The sequence below is a fragment of the Sander lucioperca genome, chromosome 2 (assembly GCF_008315115.2).
Source record: "Sander lucioperca isolate FBNREF2018 chromosome 2, SLUC_FBN_1.2, whole genome shotgun sequence".
Classification (NCBI taxonomy): Eukaryota; Metazoa; Chordata; class Actinopteri; order Perciformes; family Percidae; genus Sander; species Sander lucioperca.
Genome location: NC_050174.1, coordinates 10020662 through 10041653, shown reverse-complemented (window position 1 = coordinate 10041653; position 20992 = coordinate 10020662). Strand labels below are relative to the sequence as shown.

The 20992-nt window shown below is 31.5% G+C and overlaps 1 protein-coding gene across 2 annotated transcripts; it reads left to right on the top strand.

Moving 5' to 3' along the window:
• The first annotated feature begins 690 nt into the window (after positions 1-690).
• Positions 691-19187, top strand: elac1 (elaC ribonuclease Z 1). Of its 2 annotated transcripts, XM_031308962.2 has the most exons (6): positions 691-1011; positions 1827-2030; positions 2766-2824; positions 3721-3931; positions 4884-5143; positions 18954-19187. In XM_031308962.2, the coding sequence occupies exons 1-6, from the start codon at positions 855-857 to the stop codon at positions 19170-19172; spliced, it is 1110 nt and encodes a 369-aa protein (XP_031164822.2). In that variant the 5' UTR covers positions 691-854; the 3' UTR covers positions 19173-19187. The 2 variants fall into 2 exon arrangements, with proteins under 2 accessions (XP_031164822.2, XP_031164821.1); XM_031308961.2 differs by lacking the exon at positions 18954-19187 and having other exon boundaries at positions 692-1011; positions 4884-5482.
• Positions 19188-20992: the final 1805 nt, after the last annotated feature.

The window sequence follows — 20992 nt, the reverse complement described above, 5'->3', positions numbered from 1 at the left end:
TGTTTTGTTTTACCTAATGTTTTATTTGTTTCAATCCAGTTATAGTCTGTATGGTATTTATGTTAAGACCAATGAATTGATTTGAACCCATGAGAAATGTCACTGCAATAAAGCGGGAGATGTCAAGACAAGCAGATGAGTTTCAAAAAAGTTTTTAAACGTTTGATGGAACTGAGATGTGCGTTTCAGTAAGCTCTAAACTTTCAAATGAAACAAACTAATATACTGTATTATACACAATACTTTTTTCTCTTTTAAAAAAAGTGTCTATTGAACATTTTGAGCAGACATTCAGCAGGTCATGATAATTTGTATACAATTAAAGATTCCAGTGTGTTAAAAAGTAGCTATCAATCAAATGAAAAAGTAAATAAATTACATAAAAAAGGCATACATACATAACAATTACATCAATAAAGTCAATATACCAATCAGGGGCTAAGTTCACTTTTTGTTTATCATAAGGATTAATGTACAAATTGAATTCAACCAGAAAAATATTAAGTTTTGGGAAGGACCAAATTATTCTTGCTTTCAAGATGTGTCATGTAGGCCTAACTTAAAGGTGTATTATTACATTCAAATGTGCTAATAATTATTATATTATTATAAGTCCGACTTGACCTGCTATGTGTATGGACCTGACCGTCACATCGTCGCGAGTGTTACGTCATCACCGTGTGACTGTTTACAGTGAGGAGCTAGCCATAGACTGTATGGAGCTAGACAGCTCGCCGCAGCCATTGACATATATAAAAGGCCGCAGCCCGGACATACATCCATGGGCTAATATGTCTCTTCATCTCTAGCTAGTTGTAGACAGTTTTCACCCGTTGCCTTGTAACTTTAGGAGAATGAGCATGGATATGACATTCCTGGGGACCGGCTCGGCCTACCCGTCTCCTCAGCGCGGTGCCTCGGCTCTGGTGCTGCGGACACAGGGGGAATGCTGGCTGTTTGACTGCGGGGAGGGAACCCAGACCCAACTGATGAAGAGCCAACTCAGAGCCGGTGAGTCACTGCAGCTCTTCGTCCTGGGAAACTAAAGTTTTTAAAGTTCTTAAAAACAGCCTGAATAAACTGTTATTTCAATACCTACCGCCCGCCCTCTAACTCTCCATCCTATCATCAAAACTGATATGAGGTTCTCTGTAATTACGTTAATTCTTCCTTTCCAAGTTTAATATTGAAGTTATTAAAAAGCCTATCAAAAACTATAGTCATTTGAGTACTTGTAAGTAATTCAGGGGTGAAGTTAGTTTAATGACTTTTTTATGACATACTACACTATGACTTTTTTTATGAACTAATATGACTTTATGGCATTTTTATGACATACTATGACTTTTTCTTTTTTAAGATTATTTTTTTGGGCATTTTTAGGCCTTTATTGACAGGACAGCTGAAGATATGAAAGGGGAGAGAGAGGGGGAATGACATGCAGCGAAGGGCTGCAGGTTGGACTCTTCTGACATTTTTATGACATACTGTACTATGACTTTTTTGAATAACTATGACAATTGTTATTCAATACTTTACTATGACTTTTTATGACATTAAGACATTGTCTGACCTACTCACTTTTTACCCAATTTATTGTGTAACCTGAGATTTTGTAGTATACTTTTGACTCCAACTTGACTCCCACTTGACTCCCGCTTGACCCCCAACTGACTCCCACCTGACCCCCTCAAAAATTAGTTGATTCATCTCAAGGGCTTATTCTTCTAATAAACAGTCTATAATCTAATTTACTTGAGACAAACTGCTCTCTCTCTCTCCAAATTGTCATTATACCACCTTAATATGTCGTGTTTTCTACCCAGGTCGAATCACCAAGGTTTTCATCTCCCACTTGCATGGAGATCACCTGTTTGGGCTGCCTGGTCTCCTTTGCACTGTGAGCCTCAACACCAACCCCGAGCAGCAGAACCTGAACTGTGTGGACATCTACGGGCCCCGGGGCCTCCGGCACTTTCTAAGAGTGACACTTAGCCTCACAGGATCACAGCTGCTCTTCCCTTATGCAGGCAGGTCCAACATGTACAACTGAGCTCTAATGTGTCCACACTACTGCAGTCTTGAAAACACTGGCGATCCATTAGCAGAAACAGCCAATGTAAACTATGGGTTGCACATTCTGACAGGAAATTGCACATTCTTTGCATTTGTGACTCTGACTGCCACCTTCAAGAGAATATATTACAGTTCATTCAGATGGAGATTTTTTCTAACTCTGCATACTAGTTATTCAATTCAGTCACTTTTATGTCAAAATGAGTTCATCCAACTATAAACTTTTTAGAAACAAAGACAATTGACTTTAGGTAGCAAACATGTTTAGAATACAAAATATGAAAAGTTTACCAAGACATTTTGAGCAGCAGAGCAAACCTCCCCTGCAGGGTGAGTGTGTGTAGTACACAATGGACTGCTACCCATACCAAGAAAAAAATGGCTTTATATATATCTTGAACACCCAACATTTCCAATTTCAATCCAATTCATAGAACATGTAGCTTTTACAATAAAGATGATATTTTGCAAAACGTCATCAAGGTGTTAACCAAATCACAGCTATGCTTTAGCTATCATGTTTACAATTGTTTTGATATATTAAAACACTTTTTCAGCCTTCTTTATTTGCTGTATTTTACACAGCAAATTAATTTACCATTTGACTTCATTAATTTGTATCTTTGTTGTTTCATTGTACTTAATTCTAATGTACTCTGCTCTCATCTATATTATGTATGTTACTCTAGTACATGAGCTGGAGCCCACAACTGACCAGAGTCCAGAAGAGGGACAACTCAGTCTGGAGGTATGTGACTGTTTTTGATGTTATCCCTGCTTGGTAATAAATCACGCCTTAGTGCTCTTTACAGTGTAAAGCACAATACAAATCACTTTCAATAGGGCTCAACCGATATATTAATATGTCATGCAAATATAACTCTCTGGATTCCATTTATTTTATCGCTGATATAAAAAAAGGACAGTCTTTATATCTCACTTATGAATAAAGTTCCTTTTCATTTGCCTACTGGCCTATAGTTTTGGTCAAGCCATAAAAATCAGGCCTGGTCGGACAAACTGGTGTGGATTCTTTTTTAACCCAACTCCACCCTGAACTACAAAAGCATGAAATGGGCTTCTAGCTATCGTACCTTAGCATATTTTTGCATTCATGACATTTAACAAAAGCCATGTGTAATTTGTCCCCATGCATAATACTGTAAGACTTTCCTTTCTGTGAGGTCAATGCATGTCCTTCACTTTATCTGCATCCATTTTGCAATGTTAATGTGTGTAATTTAAAATTTCTGTGGGTTACACTTTACTTGAAGGTATCTACATAAGAGCGTCATGACACTGTCATGAACGTGTCATAAACATTATAAACAAGTCGTTTATGACATAACGCTTCTGTCAGTAAGTGTCATTCGGTTTTTGTCATGACAAGTTATGGTTAGGGTTAGGGCTAGAGTTAGGGTTAGGGTTAGGGTTCATGTGTCATGACAGTGTCATGTATGTAGATACCTTCAAGTCAAGTGTTACCCTTCTGTGTCCAAATGTCAACTAAGAAAAGCAGCCTAAATTTTAAACTTGACTTCCATTCATTTATTTAAACTTATTTGACAATATTTCCTCAGCCCAAGAGAGCAGTTTGTTCTTCACTCACACAGGAGCATGTAATCTTTATGTTTTGTTCTTCAGATGACAGTGGAGTGCGGTCCTCTGCACCCACAGGAGCAGCAGGGCAGGACGATCTCCCTGGATGTCTCCAGTGACTGTTACCTCCTCTTTGAAGACAAGAATTTTGTGGTCAAGGCCTTCAGGTTGTTTCACCGCATCCCCTCCTTTGGTTTTTGCATTCAGGAGCATGATCGAGCCGGAAGACTGAAGACTGAAATCCTAAAGGAACTAGGTAAATGCACTTTGTGCCTTTTTATGTTTCTTTTTTATTTGCTTGAACAGTTGTAGCGAAAAATGACAGAACTGTATAATTCTACTACCACTCAACGACTCAAATTTAATATCAAAATGTATAACTACACGACTACATGATATTGTTTTCACTAACTAATGTGATACAGTTTGTATCGTTAGTTGTGCCCGCTCCACCACTCATTAGACCTGTCAATGAGAAGAACAGCAAAGAAAAAGTGCAATTTCACCGACTGTGTCACATCATTGAGGTCCTTCAACAGCAGCAGAACAGCTGTCATTATGCATGACTGCTACATAAGGCTGTGGTCCATACTACTAATTCATCACATATATCTGAAAAGGGTTATACTATACTATGACTTTTATGACGTTTTTATGACCTACTATACGATGACTTTTTTATAATATACTATACTATGACTTTTTATGACATGTATATGACATACTATACTATGACTCTTTTATGACATTTTTATAACATACTATACTATGACTTTTTTATGACATACTATACTATGACTTTTTATAACATTTTTATGGCGTACTATACTATGACTTTTATGAATTTTTTATGACATACAGTACTTCAACTTTTTTAATGACTTTTTATGACATACTTTACTGTGACTTTTTATGACATTTTCATGTCATACAACACTTTTTTTTAAAAACATTTTTTAAGACATAGTATACTACGACATTTTGAACATTTTATGACTACTATACTATGACCTACTATATATTTTTGATGACATACTATACTATGACTTTTTTATGACGTACTATACTATGACTTTTACCCAAATTAAGTTTGATTTACACAGGTCACCTAATACTATGACACTCCTGTGGTACAATAAGCTATTTCTAAGTGTCTTCTAAATGAAACTTGTGTATTATTGTGAATGATCTAATTTTGTTTCCCCCAGGCCTGAAACCAGGGCCACTTTATGGGCAGCTGAAAGCTGGCGAGCCTGTAACTCTGGAGAGCGGGCGTGTTGTTTTGCCTGGTGAGGTGCTGGAAGAAGCCATTCCTGGGAGGAAAGTCTGCATCTTAGGAGACTGCAGCTCAGTTCTTGGGGAAGGACCACTGAGGTTGTGCAATGGAGCGGACGTTCTGGTTCATGAGGCCACCCTTGGGGATGAGCACAGAGAGAAAGCAGTGGACCACGGACACAGCACACCTAAGATGGCGGCAGCGGTGGCTCGGGCTTGCTGTGCTCAGAGGCTAGTGCTGTACCACTTCAGCCAGAGGTACAAACCCTGTTCCCTGCAGAAGGAAGGAGAAGAGGATGATGTCTCAGAGCTCAAGAGACAGGCAGACGATGCTCTACAGGACAGTGGTGTAGAAGTAACTTTGGCTGAGGACTTTCTTACTCTGCCCATTCCTCTCAGAAGACCAAGATAATGAACTACTAATGTAGTTTTTATATTGCCTCATTATATATTGACAATCTCATGTTTTATGTTGTTGAAAAACAAATCAATGTTTATGTACAATTCTTATAAACAATAAAGATAGCTTCTTAAACATTTCTCATAGTGAAATGTTTGATTGTCTATATTTCCGGATATACATTTTTCAGTTTTGTAGGTTTTAATTCACAGAAGTGTTTTTGTTTTCTTCAAAGGACTCAAGTTTTCTTTTTCAAAAACACAACTGCTATAATTTTTCCTTTTTAAACTTCAAAACACAATATAAAATATAAAATAAATTTGTTTATGACTCCTGTCTGACTCCCGATTGACTCCCATCTGACTCCCGCTTGACTCCCACCTGACTCCTATCTGACTCCCGCCTGACTCTCGCTTGAATTCCGCTTGACTCCCGCCGATAATTTTCAATAAAGGGTTTGCATTAATAATCATAATCATCCTGCAATTATTAAGAAAATATAGCAAGGGTAATACAATAATAGCAAATAAAACTTTACTCCAGCTTCACTCTTGCTTGACTCCCGCTGACTCCTGCCTGACCCCCTCAAAAATGAGTTGATTCATCTCAAGGGGTTACCTAACAATAAACACTCTATAATCAAATTTACCTGAGAGAAACTGCTCTCTCTCTCTCTCTCTCCACATTGCCATTATACCATCTTCTCGCATCTGACTCCCATCTGACTCCTGCTTGGCTTGGTGGTAGCGGTGGCTAGGGATTGCTGTGCGCAGAGGTTAGTGCTGTACCACTTCAACCAGAGGTACAAACCCTGCTCCCTGCAGAAGGAAGGAGAAGAGGAGGATGTCTCAGAGCTCAAGAGACAGGCAGATGATGCTCTACAGGAAAGTGGTGTAGCAGACATTTTTATGACATACTATACAATGACTTTTTTAATAACTTTTTATGACATACTATACTATGACATTTTTATGACATGCTATACTAAGACTTTTTATGACATTTTATGACATACTATACTATAACTTTTTATGACATACTATACTATGACTTTTTATGACATTTGTATGACATACTATACTATGACTTTTTTATGATATACTATGACAATTTTATGACGTACTATCCTATGAATTTTTATGACTTTTTATTACGTACTATACTATGACTTTTTTATGACATACTATACTGTGACTTTTTATGACATTTAAATGACATACTATTCTATGACTTATTTATGACATTTTTATGACATAGTTTACTACGACATTTTAGACATTTTATGACCTACTATATACTATGACTTTATGACATTTTTATGACATACTGTACTATGACTTTTTATGACATACTATACTAAGACTTTTTTGTGACATAATATACTATGACTTTTGACATTTTGATAACATATTATACTATGACTTTTTATGACATTTTATGGCGTACTATGCTATGAATTTTAAGACATTTTATGACATACTATACTTCAACTTTTTATGACATTTATATGACATACTATACAATGACTTTTTATTACATTTTTATGACATAGTATACTATGACATTTTATGACATACTTTACAATGATCTTTTATGACATTTTCATGACATACTATACTAAGACTTTTTTATGAAATAATATACTATGACTTTATGACATTTTATGACATACTATACTATGACCTTTCATGACATTTTCATGTCATACAACACAGACTTTTTTACATTTTTTATGACATAGTATACATTTTCTGACCTACTATATACTATGACTTTTTTATGGCATTTTTTGGACATACTATACTATGACTTTTTATTACACTTTTATGACATACTATACAATGACTTTTTATGAAATTTTTATGGCATACTATACTATGACCTTTTATGACATTTTTTAGGACATACCCTACTATGACTTTTTATGACATTTATATGACATAGTATACTATGACTTTTTTACATACTATACTATGACATTTTATGACATACTATACTATGACTTTTTATGACATTTTTATGACATACTTTACTGTGACTTTTTATGACATTTTCATGTCATACAACACAGACTTTTTAAAATTTTTAATGACATAGTATACATGTTATGACCTACTATATACTATGACTTTTTATGGCATTTTGACATAATACACTATGACTTTTTATGACACTTTTATGACATACTATACTTCAACTTTTTATGACATACTATACTATGACTTTTTATGTCATACTATATTATGACTTATTTATGACATTTTTATGACATGCTTTACTGTGACCTTTTATGACATTTTAAATGACATACTATTCTATGACTTATTTATGACATTTTTATGACATACTATACTGTGACTTTTTATGACATTTAAATGACATACTATTCTATGACTTATTTATGACATTTTTATGACATAGTTTACTACGACATTTTAGACATTTTATGACCTACTATATACTATGACTTTATGACATTTTTATGACATACTGTACTATGACTTTTTATGACATACTATACTAAGACTTTTTTGTGACATAATATACTATGACTTTTGACATTTTGATAACATATTATACTATGACTTTTTATGACATTTTATGGCGTACTATGCTATGAATTTTAAGACATTTTATGACATACTACAACTTTTTATGACATTTATATGACATACTATACAATGACTTTTTATTACATTTTTATGGCATAGTATACTATGACATTTTATGACATACTTTACAATGATCTTTTATGACATTTTCATGACATACTATACTATGACTTTTTTATGAAATAATATACTATGACTCTATGACATTTTATGACATGCTATACTATGACTTTTTATGACATTTTTATGACATACTATACTATGACTTTTTTATGACATTTTTATGACATACTATACTATGACTTTTTATGACATTTTTATGACATACTTTACTATGACTTTTTATGACATTTTCATGTCATACAACACTGACTTTTTAAAAACAAAATTTTTTAGGACATAGTATACTACGACATTTTAGACATTTTATGACCTACTATATTATGACTTTTTTATGACCTACTATACTATGACTTTTTATGACATCTTTATGACATACTATATTATGACTTTTCATGACGCTTTTACGACATACTATACTATGACTTTTTATGATATTTATATGACATACTATACTATGACTTTTTATGACTTTTTTATGGCATACTATACTATGACCTTTTATGACATTTTGTTTTACATACTATACTATGACGTTTTATGTCATACTATACTATGACTTATTTATGACATTTTTATGACATACTTTACTATGACCTTTTATGAAATTTTCATGACATACTATACTATGACTTTTTATGACATTTTTATGACACACTTTACTATGACTTTTTATGACATTTTCATGTCCTACAACACTGACTATTTTTAAATTTTTTATGACATAGTATACATTTTATGACCTACTATATACTATGACTTTTTATCACATTTACTATACTATGACTTTTTATGATATTTTATGGCGTACTATACTATGACTTTTTATGACATTTTAATGACATATACTATGACTTTTTATGACGCTTTTACGACATATTATACTATGACTTTTTATGACACTTTTATGACATACTATACTTTGACTTTTTACGATATTTATATGACATACTATACTATGACTTTTTATGACACTTTTATGACATACTATACTTTGACTTTTTACGATATTTATATGACATACTATACTATGACTTTTTATGACATTTTTATGGCATACTATACTATGACTTTTATGACATTTTTATACTTCAACCTTTCATGAAATTTTTATGACATACTTTACCATGACTTTTTACGACATTTTCATGTCATACAACACTGACTTTTTAAAAAAGGGACATAGTATACTACGACATTTTAGACATTTTATGACCTACTATACTATGAGTTTTCTATAACTTTTTATGACATTTTGATGGCGTACTATTCTGACTTGTATGACTTTTTCATGACATACTATACTGAGACTTTTTCTATACTTTGACTTTTTCAATAACTTTTTATGACTTTTTATGACATACTATACTATGACTTTTTATGACATTTTATGACACACTATACCATGGCTTTTTATGACATTTGTTATGCCGTACTATTCTTACTTTTATACTATTGTCAGGGTTTGTGATGTGTCTTATTTTTGTAGTCTGGTTCTGTTCTGTATTGTGCTTGTTTCCTGTTTTACTTTGATAATCTGTTCTCTGTCTTGTCTTGTCTTGTTTTGTCTTTGTTTTCCACCTGTTTCCCAGCCCTTGTGTCACCTGCCTCTTGTTTCCTCGTTACCCTGTGTATTTAGTCTTTGTCTTCCCCTTGTCTTTGGTCGGATCATTGTTTTTGTCTGGTTTTGTTCCTGTCAGCACGTCGTAGCCTGTTCTGTTGTTTCTGCCTGCTCCATTTTTGGACCGCCTTTGGTTTGCTCCTGTTTTTTGTATTTAATAAATCCTCGTGCTCATTACTCCTTCGCCTGCTCTCTGCATTTGGGTCCACCATTCTCTCTTACACCTGACAACTATACTATGACTTTTATGACTTCTTTATGACTTACTATACTATGACTATTTTATGACATACTATAATATGACTTTTTAATAACTTTTCATGACTTTTTTATGAAATACTATACTATAACTTTTTATGATATGAATGGACTTTTTATGACGTACTATACTGTGACTTTTTAAAGACATTTTCATGACATACTATACTATGACTTTTTTATGAAAAAATATACTATGACTCTATGACATTTTATGACATACTATACTATGACTTTTTATGACAATTTTATGACATACTATATTATGACTTTTTTATGACATTTTTATGACATACTTTACTATGACTTTTTATGACATTGTCATGTCATACAACACTGACTTTTAAAAAAAAAATTTAGGACATAGTATACTACGACATTTTAGACATTTTATGACCTACTATACTATGACTTTTTATGACATTTTTATGACATACTATATTATGACTTTTTATGACGCTTTTACGACATACTATACTATGACTTTTTATGATATTTATATGACATACTATACTATGACTTTTTATGACTTTTTTATGGCAAACAAAATGTCATAAAAGGTCATAACCTTTTATGCCATTTTGTTTTACATACTATACTATGACTTTTTATGTCATACTATACTACGACTTATTTATGACATTTTTATGACATACTTTACTATGACCTTTTATGAAATTTTCATGACATACTATACTATGACTTTTTTATGAAATAATATATTATGACTCTATGACATTTTATGACAGACTATACTATGACTTTTTATGACATTTTATGTCGTACTATACTATGACTTTTATGACATTTTATGGCATACTATACTATGACTTTTATGACATTTTTATACTTCAACTTTTCTTGAAATTTCTACGCTATACTATACTATGACTTTTCATGACATTTTATGACACATTACACTATGACTTTTTATGACATTTTGTGTGGCGTACTATTCTTACTTTTATACTATACTGTGACTTTTATGACATTTTTATGGCGTACCATTCTGACTTTTATGACTTTTTTATGACCTACTATACTATGACTTTTTATTACATTTTTATGACATACTAATCTATGACCTTTTATGACATTTTCATGACATATTATACTATGACTTATTTATGACATTTTTATGACATACTAATCTATGACTTTTTATGACATTTTCATGTCATACAACACTGACTATTTTTAAATTTTTTATGACATAGTATACATTTTATGACCTACTATATTCTATGACTTTTTATGACATTTTATGACAGACTATACTATGACTTTTTATGACATTTTATGTCGTACTATACTATGACTTTTATGACATTTTATGGCATACTATACTATGACTTTTATGACATTTTTATACTTCAACTTTTCTTGAAATTTCTACGCTATACTATACTATGACTTTTCATGACATTTTATGACACATTACACTATGACTTTTTATGACATTTTGTGTGGCGTACTATTCTTACTTTTATACTATACTGTGACTTTTATGACATTTTTATGGCGTACCATTCTGACTTTTATGACTTTTTTATGACCTACTATACTATGACTTTTTATTACATTTTTATGACATACTAATCTATGACCTTTTATGACATTTTCATGACATATTATACTATGACTTATTTATGACATTTTATGACATACTAATCTATGACTTTTATGACATTTTCATGTCATACAACACTGACTATTTTTAAATTTTTTATGACATAGTATACATTTTATGACCTACTATATTCTATGACTTTTTATGACATTTTATGACAGACTATACTATGACTTTTTATGACATTTTATGTCGTACTATACTATGACTTTTATGACATTTTATGGCATACTATACTATGACTTTTATGACATTTTTATACTTCAACTTTTCTTGAAATTTCTACGCTATACTATACTATGACTTTTCATGACATTTTATGACACATTACACTATGACTTTTTATGACATTTTGTGTGGCGTACTATTCTTACTTTTATACTATACTGTGACTTTTATGACATTTTTATGGCGTACCATTCTGACTTTTATGACTTTTTTATGACCTACTATACTATGACTTTTTATTACATTTTTATGACATACTAATCTATGACCTTTTATGACATTTTCATGACATATTATACTATGACTTATTTATGACATTTTTATGACATACTAATCTATGACTTTTTATGACATTTTCATGTCATACAACACTGACTATTTTTAAATTCTTTATGACATAGTATACATTTTATGACCTACTATATTCTATGACTTTTTATGACATTTTTATGACATACTATACTATGACTTTTTATGACATTTTATGGCGTACTATACTATGACTTTTATGACATTTTTATACTTCAACCTTTCATGAAATTTTTATGACATACTTTACCATGACTTTTTACGACATTTTCATGTCATACAACACTGACTTTTTAAAAAAGGGACATAGTATACTACGACATTTTAGACATTTTATGACCTACTATACTATGAGTTTTCTATAACTTTTTATGACATTTTGATGGCGTACTATTCTGACTTGTATGACTTTTTCATGACATACTATACTGAGACTTTTTCTATACTTTGACTTTTTCAATAACTTTTTATGACTTTTTATGACATACTATACTATGACTTTTTATGACATTTTATGACACACTATACCATGGCTTTTTATGACATTTGTTATGCCGTACTATTCTTACTTTTATACTATTGTCAGGGTTTGTGATGTGTCTTATTTTTGTAGTCTGGTTCTGTTCTGTATTGTGCTTGTTTCCTGTTTTACTTTGATAATCTGTTCTCTGTCTTGTCTTGTCTTGTTTTACTATCTGTTTTCCCGCTCTTGTGATTACCTGATGTTTTCCACCTGTTTCCCAGCCCTTGTGTCACCTGCCTCTTGTTTCCTCGTTACCCTGTGTATTTAGTCTTTGTCTTCCCCTTGTCTTTGGTCGGATCATTGTTTTTGTCTGGTTTTGTTCCTGTCAGCACGTCGTAGCCTGTTCTGTTGTTTCTGCCTGCTCCATTTTTGGACCGCCTTTGGTTTGCTCCTGTTTTTTGTATTTAATAAATCCTCGTGCTCATTACTCCTTCGCCTGCTCTCTGCATTTGGGTCCACCATTCTCTCTTACACCTGACAACTATACTATGACTTTTATGACTTCTTTATGACTTACTATACTATGACTATTTTATGACATACTATAATATGACTTTTTAATAACTTTTCATGACTTTTTTATGAAATACTATACTATAACTTTTTATGATATGAATGGACTTTTTATGACGTACTATACTGTGACTTTTTAAAGACATTTTCATGACATACTATACTATGACTTTTTTATGAAAAAATATACTATGACTCTATGACATTTTATGACATACTATATTATGACTTTTTTATGACATTTTTATGACATACTTTACTATGACTTTTTATGACATTGTCATGTCATACAACACTGACTTTTTAAAAAAAATTTTAGGACATAGTATACTACGACATTTTAGACATTTTATGACCTACTATACTATGACTTTTTATGACATACTAATCTATGACTTTTTATGACATTTTCATGTCATACAACACTGACTATTTTTAAATTCTTTATGACATAGTATACATTTTATGACCTACTATATTCTATGACTTTTTATGACATTTTTATGACATACTATACTATGACTTTTTATGACATTTTATGGCATACTATACTATGACTTTTATGACATTTTTATACTTCAACCTTTCATGAAATTTTTATGACATACTTTACCATGACTTTTTACGACATTTTCATGTCATACAACACTGACTTTTTAAAAAAGGGACATAGTATACTACGACATTTTAGACATTTTATGACCTACTATACTATGAGTTTTCTATAACTTTTTATGACATTTTGATGGCGTACTATTCTGACTTGTATGACTTTTTCATGACATACTATACTGAGACTTTTTCTATACTTTGACTTTTTCAATAACTTTTTATGACTTTTTATGACATACTATACTATGACTTTTTATGACATTTTATGACACACTATACCATGGCTTTTTATGACATTTGTTATGCCGTACTATTCTTACTTTTATACTATTGTCAGGGTTTGTGATGTGTCTTATTTTTGTAGTCTGGTTCTGTTCTGTATTGTGCTTGTTTCCTGTTTTACTTTGATAATCTGTTCTCTGTCTTGTCTTGTCTTGTTTTGCTATCTGTTTTCCCGCTCTTGTGATTACCTGATGTTTTCCACCTGTTTCCCAGCCCTTGTGTCACCTGCCTCTTGTTTCCTCGTTACCCTGTGTATTTAGTCTTTGTCTTCCCCTTGTCTTTGGTCGGATCATTGTTTTTGTCTGGTTTTGTTCCTGTCAGCACGTCGTAGCCTGTTCTGTTGTTTCTGCCTGCTCCATTTTTGGACCGCCTTTGGTTTGCTCCTGTTTTTTGTATTTAATAAATCCTCGTGCTCATTACTCCTTCGCCTGCTCTCTGCATTTGGGTCCACCATTCTCTCTTACACCTGACAACTATACTATGACTTTTATGACTTCTTTATGACTTACTATACTATGACTATTTTATGACATACTATAATATGACTTTTTAATAACTTTTCATGACTTTTTTATGAAATACTATACTATAACTTTTTATGATATGAATGGACTTTTTATGACGTACTATACTGTGACTTTTTAAAGACATTTTCATGACATACTATACTATGACTTTTTTATGAAAAAATATACTATGACTATGACATTTTATGACATACTATATTATGACTTTTTTATGACATTTTTATGACATACTTTACTATGACTTTTTATGACATTGTCATGTCATACAACACTGACTTTTTACTGACATAGTATACTACGACATTTTAGACATTTTATGACCTACTATACTATGACTTTTTATGACATACTATATTATGACTTTTTATGACGCTTTTACGACATACTATACTATGACTTTTTATGATATTTATATGACATACTATACTATGACTTTTTATGACTTTTTTATGGCAAACAAAATGTCATAAAAGGTCATAACCTTTTATGCCATTTTGTTTTACATACTATACTATGACTTTTTATGTCATACTATACTACGACTTATTTATGACATTTTTATGACATACTATACTATGACTTTTCATGACATACTATACTATGACTTATTTATGACATTTTTATGACATACTTTACTATGACCTTTTATGAAATTTTCATGACATACTATACTATGACCTTTTTATGAAATAATATATTATGACTCTATGACATTTTATGACAGACTATACTATGACTTTTTATGACATTTTATGTCGTACTATACTATGACTTTTATGGCATACTATACTATGACTTTTATGACATTTTTATACTTCAACTTTTCTTGAAATTTCTACGCTATACTATACTATGACTTTTCATGACATTTTATGACACATTACACTATGACTTTTTATGACATTTTGTGTGGCGTACTATTCTTACTTTTATACTATACTGTGACTTTTATGACATTTTTATGGCGTACCATTCTGACTTTTATGACTTTTTTATGACCTACTATACTATGACTTTTTATTACATTTTTATGACATACTAATCTATGACCTTTTATGACATTTTCATGACATATTATACTATGACTTATTTATGACATTTTTATGACATACTAATCTATGACTTTTTATGACATTTTCATGTCATACAACACTGACTATTTTTAAATTCTTTATGACATAGTATACATTTTATGACCTACTATATTCTAAGACTTTTTATGACATTTTTATGACATACTATACTATGACTTTTTATGACATTTTATGGCGTACTATACTATGACTTTTATGACATTTTTATACTTCAACCTTTCATGAAATTTTTATGACATACTTTACCATGACTTTTTACGACATTTTCATGTCATACAACACTGACTTTTTAAAAAAGGGACATAGTATACTACGACATTTTAGACATTTTATGACCTACTATACTATGAGTTTTCTATAACTTTTTATGACATTTTGATGGCGTACTATTCTGACTTGTATGACTTTTCCATGACATACTATACTGAGACTTTTTCTATACTTTGACTTTTTCAATAACTTTTTATGACTTTTTATGACATACTATACTATGACTTTTTATGACATTTTATGACACACTATACCATGGCTTTTTATGACATTTGTTATGCCGTACTATTCTTACTTTTATACTATACTATGACTTTTATGACTTCTTTATGACTTACTATACTATGACTATTTTATGACATACTATAATATGACTTTTTAATAACTTTTTATGACTATTTTATGACATACTATGTTATGAGTTTTTAATAACTTTTCATGACTTTTTTATGAAATACTATACTATAACTTTTTATGATATGAATGGACTTTTTATGACGTACTATACTGTGACTTTTTAAAGACATTTTTATGACATACTATTCTATGACCTTTTATGACATTTTCATGACATACTATATTATGACTTTTTTATGACATTTTTATGACATACTTTACTATGACTTTTTATGACATTGTCATGTCATACAACACTGACTTTTTAAAAAATTTTTAAAAATTTTTTTAGGACATAGTATACTACGACATTTTAGACATTTTATGACCTACTATACTATGACTTTTTATGACATTTTTATGACATACTATATTATGACTTTTTATGACGCTTTTACGACATACTATACTATGACTTTTTATGATATTTATATGACATACTATACTATGACTTTTTATGACTTTTTTATGGCAAACAAAACGTCATAAAAGGTCATAACCTTTTATGCCATTTTGTTTTACATACTATACTATGACTTTTTATGTCATACTATACTATGACTTATTTATGACATTTTCATGACATACTATACTATGACTTATTTATGACATTTTTATGACATACTTTACTATGACCTTTTATGAAATTTTCATGACATACTATACTATGACTTTTTTATGAAATAATATATTATGACTCTATGACATTTTATGACAGACTATACTATGACTTTTTATGACATTTTATGTCGTACTATACTATGACTTTTATGACATTTTATGGCATACTATACTATGACTTTTATGACATTTTATGACACATTACACTATGACTTTTTATGACATTTTGTGTGGCGTACTATTCTTACTTTTATACTATACTGTGACTTTTATGACATTTTTATGGCGTACCATTCTGACTTTTATGACTTTTTTATGACCTACTATACTATGACTTTTTATTACATTTTTATGACATACTATACTCTGACTTTTTTAATAACTTATGACATACTATTCTTTGACGTTTTTATGACATACTATACTGTGACATGTTATGACATTTTTATGACATACTATACTATGACTTTTTTATGACATACTACAATGACTTTTTATGACATTTTTATGACATACTATGACTTGTTATGACATACTATACTATGACGTTTTATGACATTTTTATGACATACTATACTATGGCTTTCTTTTATATACTATACTATGACATTTTTATGACATACTATCCTATGAATTTGTATGACTTTTTATGACGTATTATACTAACTTTTTAATTACTTTTTTATGACATACTATACTATGACTTTTTATGACATTTTTATGGCGTACTATTCCGACTTTCACGACAAACGACTTTTTATGACATTTTTTATGGCGTACTATTCCGACTTTTATGACTTTTTATGACATAAATGACTTATTATTATACATTCTTTGACTTATTCTATACTATCACTATCTGACATTTTTAATATACTATGAATTTTTTAATACTTTTTTCTTGGCATACTATACTCCGCAGAATGGTAATGTAATGAAGTACAAATACCTCTTTACTGTAGTTAAGTAGAATTTTTACATATCGGTACTTTACTTATTTTTATTTCTGATTACTTTTACTCCACTACATTTCTAACATAACAGATGATGACCACCCCAATGACAGTGGTGAACGGAGTGGTGATGAAGATAACGTTACACACCATTGGCCATTTTTGCAAGATAAGCGTTTGTACGTTTGGAGTGAAAGATTCTTCCTCACGAAATTTTTTTATTCTGCTTCTGTTTTTCTCTTTGTTAATGTCAGCTCTCTCAAAATATGCAGTGTTTGGTCCTTTAACTTGTGCCTGGAAAATACTTTGAATTTGATGTTTAAGGTGTGGAAACCCTGAATATTATGCTTTACTAAAAGGAGGCTACAATAAAGTTCATGTCCATTTTTTTTTTTTTACTTTTACTATTAATAATTAAGTATATTTAATATAAAAAAAAATACTTTTGATACTTAAGTACAGTACATATCAGATACTTTAAGACTTTCACTCAAGTAACATTCTAAAAGCTGACTAACTTTTATCAAAGTCATTTTCTGGTAAGATACTTGTACTTAAGTATTGCTTTCAAGTACTTTATACAAGACTGATACTAAGCCTTTTTTATGAATAGCTTTTATGACATACTAGTTTTTGAAAATAGTTTTGACATTTTTTAACATGATACATAATAAATGTTTGTTTTTAGAGCTTTTCTAAACACTCAAAGACATACCCAACTATTTGTACTTTGTTACATTACAACACTGCATAGTATAGTATGCCAAGAAAAGTCAAAATGTCATTGTATAGTATGTCATATAATGTCATAAAAAGTAATATTATAGTATGTCATAAATGTCATAAAGAAGCCATAGTATAAAATGTCGGAAAAAAATCTTGGAAAAAGCCATTCCTGGGAGGAAAATCTACATCTTAGGAGACTGCAGCTCAGTTTTAGGGGAAGGACCACTGAGGTTGTGCAATGGAGCGGACGTTTTGTTTCATGAGGCCACCCTTGGGGATGAGCACCCAGAGAAAGCAGTACACCTAAGATGGCGGCAGCGGTGGCTCGGGCTTGCTGTGCGCAGAGGCTAGTGCTGTACCACTTCAGCCAGAGGTACAAACCCTGCTCCCTGCAGAAGGAAGGAGAAGAGGATGATGTCTCAGAGCTCAAGAGACAGGCAGATGATGCTCTACAGGACAGTGGTGTAGAAGTAACTCGGGCTGAGGACTTTTTTACTCTTCCCATTCCTCTCAGAAGACCAAGATAATAAACTACTAATGTAGTTTTTATATTGCCTCATTACATATTGACAATCTCAGCTCAAGGTCAACTCACTCATAGCTTAAACTTTCAATTGTCTGTTGAGACTGTAGACGTTCAAATGTCAAAATGACTTCTTGTCCATGTTGGCTTTAACATTGAGCTTGACAGGTCACTCTTGACCTTGGAAACGGCAGGTGACAAAACATCTCAGCTCAAGGTCCACTTATTTGCTTTCTCTGGCTTCCAACCATATCACACAGCTTTCACCAGCAGATGTAACGGTCAAGATCAAGGATTGCTCAGACAATTGGAAAATTGGAACATCTACAAACCATGAGAACTGAGCAAACTCCTACTGCAGATAAAGACTGTGTATTGTGCTTGAAAACACCAGAACAAGCAACTGTTGTTTTCCAAGTCAAGAATGAACTTTCAACCTAAATGACAAGTGAAGTAAGGATGGACAGTCTTTTAGTTTTTATACCACAAAGCATTAATTAGTAATTCTCCAAATGAGATTAAGGAATTAGTACTTAGTCCCTTAATGTCGAAACCCACCAGCTATCGGTCTGATGACTATGGGGGCAACAGCTAATATTTCGGGGGTTCTGGTGTAGCAAGCGGATAACCGTGGCAAGACTTCTCGGAGCAGTTAGCAACTTTAGACCTGAGAATGGAGTTCAAGTTAAGAGACAACATCTCTATATAAACAGATATCTGCCTTCATATAATTCCCCAAAATAAAGACTAACATTTTAATCTAATTTATTTAGTAGAGTAAATCTACTCACATCTTTTGTATGATGAAGAATATGCAATCATCTCTGAACCTTTTCCAGAGCTTTATTTCTGGATCTGTACACAAGGTATTAAAGTACAACAGAAAATACAAAATAATGTTTAACAAAAGAAAAAAAACAACTTAATGTTTATGTACAATTCTTATAAACAATAAAGATAGCTTCTTGAACATTTCTCATAGTGAAGTTTTTGATTGTCTATATTTCTGGATATACATTTTTAAGTTTTGTAGGTTTTTATTCACAAAGGTGTTTGTTTTCTTCAAAGGACTCGAGTTTTCTTTTTCAAAAACACAACTGCTATAATTTTTCCTTTTTAAACTTCAAAACACAATACAAAATATAAAATAAATTTGTTTAGTGCTTTCTTGCACACACAAGTCTCATACCAGAGATATCAATATAATATCACATTTTCGAGAGTTCACAGGGTGGTGAAAAACCTACTTCTACTACTTAATGGCCTTTACATTCTGACAGTTTTTCTGAGTCTTTGTACAAACCACAGGTGAAATAAATACCACTGCACTGCTAAAGCTAGAAGAGCTTGGAGGACCTACTGCATTCTGCACATTGCATTAAAAGAGAAATTAGCTCTCCACATACTTAGAGCAGCAGCCATCCCTTTACCATCAAGACAAATATAGACGACGACATGTAATTAAAAAAAAATAATGAAAGAAAGATGAGCGTCTTTTACACATGGCTGCAAGTTTTGAAGGCAAAATTGCAACATTGAGTAATATCAATACGTGTTCAGGTAAAGCCGTTTTCAGTGGTACACTTGAGAAACAGACACAGCTGGCATGCGTGGTTTCAGCGGTGTTCTGGGGATCATGACTTTCCAAAAAGACAAACAAAATTTAAACACCAAGTCAACTGGTAAAATGCTAAACCCAAAATATCTGTACATATCTACAAATTATTGCCTTTTGACAAGGAATCAAATTAAAACCTTTGTATCAACAAATGTAAGAGGTCAGTTATAGACTTTTTAAAGGCTATTTGCTAATTATTTACATGA